Source organism: Puma concolor, chromosome D1 (genome assembly GCF_028749965.1).
Source record: "Puma concolor isolate L17-30 chromosome D1, mPumCon1.1.hap2, whole genome shotgun sequence".
Taxonomy (NCBI): Eukaryota; Metazoa; Chordata; class Mammalia; order Carnivora; family Felidae; genus Puma; species Puma concolor.
The window spans coordinates 11,551,176-11,558,240 of NC_141676.1; the positions used below are offsets into that span (position 1 = coordinate 11,551,176).

At 39.7% G+C, this 7,065-nt stretch overlaps 1 protein-coding gene across 1 annotated transcript; it reads right to left on the reverse strand.

Annotated features, from left to right (window-relative positions):
- Positions 1-1,401: 1,401 nt before the first annotated feature.
- On the reverse strand, positions 1,402-2,430 carry OR4D6 (olfactory receptor family 4 subfamily D member 6). The gene has a single exon (XM_025915517.2). It carries the CDS (start codon positions 2,344-2,346, stop codon positions 1,402-1,404), a length of 945 nt encoding a protein of 314 aa, XP_025771302.2. The 5' UTR covers positions 2,347-2,430.
- Positions 2,431-7,065: the final 4,635 nt, after the last annotated feature.

The window sequence follows — 7,065 nt, forward strand, 5'->3', positions numbered from 1 at the left end:
GCATTATAACAATTTGCAAAAAATTGTCCTGTAGGTTGTAATTTCCTGAGTTTCTTTACTAATTGTCCAATTTTTGAATGACTCCTGTAGGCTGAAGGGTGGCATTTGAGGTGAGCATAGGGGATGAAGGGACATTTATTGTCTTCCTACATATTTATTTCCTGGGAATCCTTTTCTTAGGAGAGAGGTGGAGCACAACACAGACCCAATGGCTGTTCCTAAGTGACCCTGCATGCGATATATTTCTTTCCTCTCCTGGAACACAAAACGGGTCCTGAATGTGTGAAAAGGTATTTCCTAGGTATTTTTGTTGCTGCTGTTCTAAGCGACTTGTCTTGCTTGCGGTGCATACATAGACAAAACCCGTAGTGTTGCTCCAGCTATAAGATCTCTGAAGGTGAGATGGGGAGAGAAGAGAGGGAAAAAGAAAGTTTAGGTTAACATAAATTAAATTACCGGGGCACTTGGGCGGCTCAATAGGTTGAGTGTCCGACTTTGGTTCAGGTCATGATCTTGCCGTTCATGAGTTTAAACCTCACCTCAGGCTCTCTGCTCATCGCACAGAGTCTGCTTTGGATCCTCTGTCCCCTCTCTCTCTGCCCCAGCCCTGCCTGTGCATTCTCTCTCTCTCTTTCTCTCAAAAACAAACATTATAAATAAATAAATAAATAAATAACCATTGTGGCTTTTGTGCAGATATATTCCCAAACTATACAAGCACTTTTAAGGTTAATTTCAGTAGGCAAATTAGTAGAATGGACCTGAGAACAGGAGATTCTTGGTCCAAGCGTAGATTTGTCCATGTATATATCTGACTAAACATGACTTAAAATATTTCTTCTCTTTTCACTAGTAGGTAAAATATATTGAAGATTCTGTACTCAAAATATTAAATCAAGGAATGATTTTAGTAATTAACTGGAAATACAGAGCCACCAGAGAGAGCATGCATGAAATAAACACATCCATAATTTCCACATATGCATATTTAGGATTAGAGGGCTAGACAATAGGGAACCTGGATTCTGTGCCTGATTAACGCCATGAGCAGTGCTAATGACCACCCTCTTAGCATTTATTATTCTTCATTCTCATGGCAACCCTGCGAACAGTGTCATTTCCATATTTCAGGTGGTAAAAGTAAGGAAAATATGTTAGCATCGAGAATCACAGGTTATACCAAAATAGCATCAGGTTATTGATTTTCACCGTATATCCCCTACTTCTCCCAAGGTCACAAGCCCAATAGCTCATGTTCAGCCTCATCTCATCCTTCCTGGAAGAGCGTTGAGTGGCTATGAGGATATTCAGAAATGACTGGCAAACGAGCTAGCAGTCTGTTGCCCCAGGAAGGCAGTTTGAGGAAAGCAGAGCATAGATTTCCGGTCTCAGTGTGAGTGCTCACCCCAGCTTACTGCTCTCAGAAGGTCCAAGCCTTCTGTGTAGTCTTTTCATGGCAGACTTCATCTCCTGGTTCCTCAGGGTATAAATCATGGGGTTCAGCATGGGTGTAATGACCGTGTTGTTGATGGACACAGCTGTGTCCATGGGCAGTGTAGTGAAGGGCCGGCAGTAGATGTAGACACAAGGCACAAAGTGCAGAGTCACCACGAGGATATGGGAGGTGCAGGTAGACAGGGCCTTGTTCCGTCCTGCCCCAGAGTGAGATCTCAGCATCACCAGAATAACGGTGTAGGATCCCAGGAGCAAGAGGAACCATAGCAGGGTCACCAACCCATTGTTAGAGATCATGAGAAGTTCCAGAGCAAAGGTATCGGTGCAAGCCAGCTTAACTACTTGGGGCACATCACAGTAGAAGGCATCCAGGATGTTGGGGCCACAGAAGGAGAGTGGAAGCATCAGAATTATCTGGACAATTGAGTGCAAACCACCGCCCACCCAGGAAGCCACCACCAAACCCACCCACACCTCTCTCTTCATAATGGTCACATAATGCAGGGGTTTGGCGATTGCAAGGTATCTGTCATAGGCCATCACAGAGAGGAAGAAAATATCTGACCCACCAGCAAAATGGAAGAAGAAGATCTGTGCCATGCAGCCATTGTAGGAGATGGTTTTCCTCTCTGATAACAGATCCACCAGGAACTTGGGAACAGTGACAGATGAAAAAACAATGTCCAGGACCGATTTGTTCCGCAGCAGAAAGTACATGGGAGTGTGAAGGTGGGACTCACAGGTGATGGTCAGCACAATGAGGGCATTGCCCAGCACGGTGGTTACATATACAGCAAGGAAGGCCACAAACAAGAAACATTCCAGCTCCTGGAAGTGAGTGAGTTCTAGGAAGACAAATTCCTTCACATTGGTGTGGTTGCTCTGGCCCATGGTTGGGACCACCCTCCTCCATGTCTATCTTGGGAGAAGGTACATTAGGGTTAGGAGTATGGTGTCGTGAAGGGACAGCATCATTTATCCTATATTGTCTTAAGGCTATCTCGAGCATCCAGATCATGACTACTCAGAAAAACTGGGCTAGGGTCTCCCCTCTTATGGCCTGGAAATTCTTTATCTTGATGATTCTTCTTTCCTATTGGAAATACCCTGAGCGGACAGCAAGAGCCATCACACTCTGATGCCTTCCCTCTGAAAGAGGGAGATGGCAGGACTATGGTCATTTGACTATGTCTTGCCTTCTGTCCTGCAAGAGTATGTATGCAGAACTTTACTCTTTACCAAAGTCTTTCACCTGAAATATCTTGATTTTTATTCTTATGATGTTTGTGTGGGGTCTAGAGAGTGGTGATGATCATCTCCATGTTATATAAGGGAAGCTGAAGTTTAGAGCAGTTAATGACTTGCCCACATTTGCACAATTGCAAAGTTAGTGAGTGGCAAGTCAAGGATTCAGATGCAAGTAGTTTTTCTGACTTGACAAAGACCGATGTTAATTGGGCACCTTGACCTTGGCCTTCTATTCTTTCCTTGCTGAGAATCCTGCTAAATCAGTTTAGCAAGAAGACCCTACCTTTGGTATTTGATCAAATGTCTCATCCCTGATCTTTGATACATAACTCCTTGTAACTAAGTCTTTGGCTTGTCTTTGCAAGAGTCCTGTTAAGCCAGTTTAGTAAGAATCCCATTGTCTTTGATGTGTCCTTTTAGTAATTTTCCACCTACTGACCCACTTGCCCTGCTCCTGGGCTATAAATCCCCACCGTCCTTGTTGTATTTGGAGTTGAGCTTAATTTCTCTCCTTTATTGTAATAGTTTTGACCCCTGTCGCAATAGTCTTGAATAAAATCTGTCTTGCCATTTTTTTTTAATGTTCACTTTTTTTTAATTTATATATGAAATTTATTGTCAAATTGGTTTCCATACAACACCCAGTGCTGTCTTGCCATTTTAAATAGTATCCAGTAAAAAAAAAAATAAATAAATAAATACATAAATAAAAAATAAATAAATAGTATCCAGTGAATAATTTTTGTTTAATAGACTGCAGAGTTTCCCCCTGAAACATTTCTGCAAGATCAGAGATTCTGGAACTTACTTTGGCTTATCAGAATTATAGTGGGGAGATCAGGCTTAAGCAGTTAATTAAATACCCTGACTACTTAATTCTCACCTCCTCCTTAATTTTTTTTTAATTAATTTTTTTTAGCATTTATTTATTTTTGAGACAGAGAGAGACAGAGCATGAACGGAGGAGGGTCAGAGAGAGGGAGACACAGAATCCAAAACAGGCTCCAGGCTCTGAGTTGTCAGCACAGAGCACGACACGGAGCTCGAACTCACGGACAGCGAGATCATGACCTGAGCCAAAGTCGGACACTTAACCGACTGAGTCACCCAGGCGCCCCCCTCACCTCCTCCTTTAAAGGAAAAGAAGAATCAGGCCCTCTTAAGTACTATACCCCTGCACTCGGAGACACTTGGACCTCACCAGGTCCAGGGGCTCTTGATAGCGTGAAGAGCTGCAATCATTGTTCAGAGCACATGCAGGTATCACCAACAAACTGATCATTAAAGCTGCAGAGGTGACTTAACCCAAAACTCCTCACTTCAGGGGTGAGCAGAGGAGATTGTTTATTTTTTGAGAATCAGTCTGACTTGGTAAAAGATGGAGAATTTTTTTTTTAAATATTCTTTTTTCTTGGTTTTTGTTGTCATGAAAACACGTAAGATCTACCCCTGTTAACACATTTCAAGTATACAATGAAGTATTTTTAAGTCCCATCTTCCCTACCTCCTCCTCCCCCTCCCCCATTACCATCTTTCTATTCTCTGTTTCTGTGAGTAGAGCATGTTATGCTAAGTGAATAAGCCAGACACAAAAAGATAAATACTGCATGATCTCACTTACATGTGGATTCTAAAATAGTCAAACTCATAGAAAGATAGAGACTTTTAACCAGGGTTGATGACTCCAACTTCAGGGATTTTCTACTATTTCTGTATGATAGCAAATTAGGTTTATTTGATTTTTTTGTCAAATCAGATTTTTGGCCATCTGAGGACAAAATTCTTTTCAATAAGAATATCTGTATGTCCAAGGACTTTCATATCCCACGTAAAATTTAAAAATTCAAGTAGTTGGGATGACTGAAATATGGTTCAACAATAGAAAATAGTCTAGGTATTTGCTGCAATGAAATTATATCTGAAGGAAATAGGCTAAGAAAGAAGAGAATACACTAGATGAAAAAAGAACCAAGCACTTTCCTTGAAATAAAAGTATAGTGAACATCAAACAACATATTTCTGCAAACAACATATTTCTTGATGTTTCTTTTTCCAATTCTGTTATACTTGGGTGATTTTTATGTTTTAACCTGAATGTTTGGGGCCTATAGAAATCCTCTTAAATAAACTTCTCTGTTGATTTTCCTAGATTCCTTGTATTCTTACTATTAGAACCATTTAATTCCTGTTGAAAAGTGAATTTTTTCTTTAAAGTTTCTTTTAGTATGATCCAATAGGAATACTAAGTATGACAGCATCCAGGAACAACACATTGCCTAGAACTGGCACTCTGTGTTTTTTACTGCCACCTAACAAACAGCAGAATGCTTTTTGAACGGTATTCTGCATTTGGGATTATGTTATTGCCTGTAACAAGAAATACAAAGTGGGCTACAAAGAAGAGCCCACTTTAGGATTCTATTAAGGCCAGGATCTACTCAGTGTCCCGGATTTGAGACCGAAGGGGAAACCAGGGAAACATTTGTCCTTGATCCGAGGGTAAGGGAGAGCTCCCTGGGAAACCAATGAGATTCTTCCTCTTAGATGATGAAGACTAAGTATTGGGGCATTTCCCCCTCCTTTGACTACCATATACTCAAAAACACATATGTGGTTTGGGGCACCTGGGTGGCTCAGTCGGTTGGGCATCTGGCTTTGGCTCAGGTCATGAGCTCACAGTTCACAAGTTCAAGCCCTGCATTGGGCTCTGTGCTGTCAGCTCAGAGAGTGGAGCCTGCTTTGGATTCTGTGTCTGTCTCCCCCCCAATTGTTCTCTCTCTCTCTCTCTTTTTCTCTCTCTCTTTCAGAAATAAATAAACATTATTAAAAAAAAAATATATGTAGCTTAATTTCCTACTCCATCCTTCTTTCTTTTCTTTCTTTCTTTCTTTCTTTCTTTCTTTCTTTCTTTCTTTCTCTCTTTCTTTTTCTTTCTTTCTCTTGAGAGCATGAGCAGGGGAGGGGCAGACAGAGAGGGAGAGAGAATCCCAAGCAAGCTCTGCACTGTCAGTGCAAGGCTCGAACTCACCCATTGCAAGATTATGACCCCTGTCAAAACCAAGATTTTGACACTTAACCAAGATTGAGCCACCCAGTCGCCCCTACTCCATACTTTTTCAAGTGTAGTCTCTTAACAGTTTCTTTCTTACATTTTATTTTATTATGTGTGTTTTGTTGTTGTGTCTGTAAGATCTCCTTAATCCTTTGTAGAATGCAATGGGAAAATACATTGGCTACTAAGGTAGAGAATGGTTTTCATAGGAATATGACAATTGGACAGATCAAGAATAAGCATTGGTCACGTGGGCTAGACTGGAATGGGGGTATGCTAGCCAGGTGAGCATAGCAGTCTGACGAGGCAGGGGTCAGAGAAGGAATATGGAAATTAGGGGTGGGTAGGTAGCACTGGGAGTCAGGCTTGTAGAATATACAGGAGGTGCAGGGTCACAGAGGTCATACATTAACCTCTTCAGTTTGCCTAGTTGGGCCTAATTACTATTTTCAAATAATGCTGCTCTCAACATTTTTTAATTACATTTTCGTGTGCATCTGTAAGTCCAGAAGCAAGCTCACTAGGTCAAGTGATATGTTAGTGTTCTAGTTTTAACTGATGATTAAGGTTTTGTAAAGAAGCAGCTTAATATTGTGTTCGAATGTTTGATTTGTTTTTAGAAGTAGATGCTATGAACTGAAATAAATGATAATACTTTATGACTTCTCATGGGAAAAGAAGACTGAAGACTTTGTCCTCTTAGTAATATAAATGTCAAAAAATAATTAAAATATTAGAATGAAATTTAACTAAATATTTTTATAATTTTGGGGATAGAGAACTTTGTAAGCATTTTGCCAAGTATGATTAGATTTGATGAAAAATACGAAACTTTTATGTTTTAAAAGCATGAAAAAGAAGTTAACTAAAAATAAATTAAAAACCTGGGGAAATATACATAAAAAACATGATATAAAATCGGCTTAATATCTTTGATGTATAAAGAGCATTTGTCAATCAATAAGAAACATACTTTAAAACAAAAATGGGTCAAATTCACAGAGAAATATAATTGATCAGTCCACACTTTAAAAGATGGTCAACTCCATGTATGGTTGGTAGGAGTGTACATAAGGACAAACTTTCTGGGGTCATTCTGGAAATATGTGTCAAAACCTAAAATATGCAAATCCTTTCATGCAGAAATCCTACTTTAGGATTTGTGCTAAAGAGTTAATAAACCAAGTGCTTAATATCTAAGTACAAAAAAAGTTGCTAGCAAAAGAAATTAGAAGAAATTAGAATTTAAGTTAGTATCTGATAAATAAAATTCTTTTCTTCTTTTTCTTTTTTTAAATATTTATTTATTT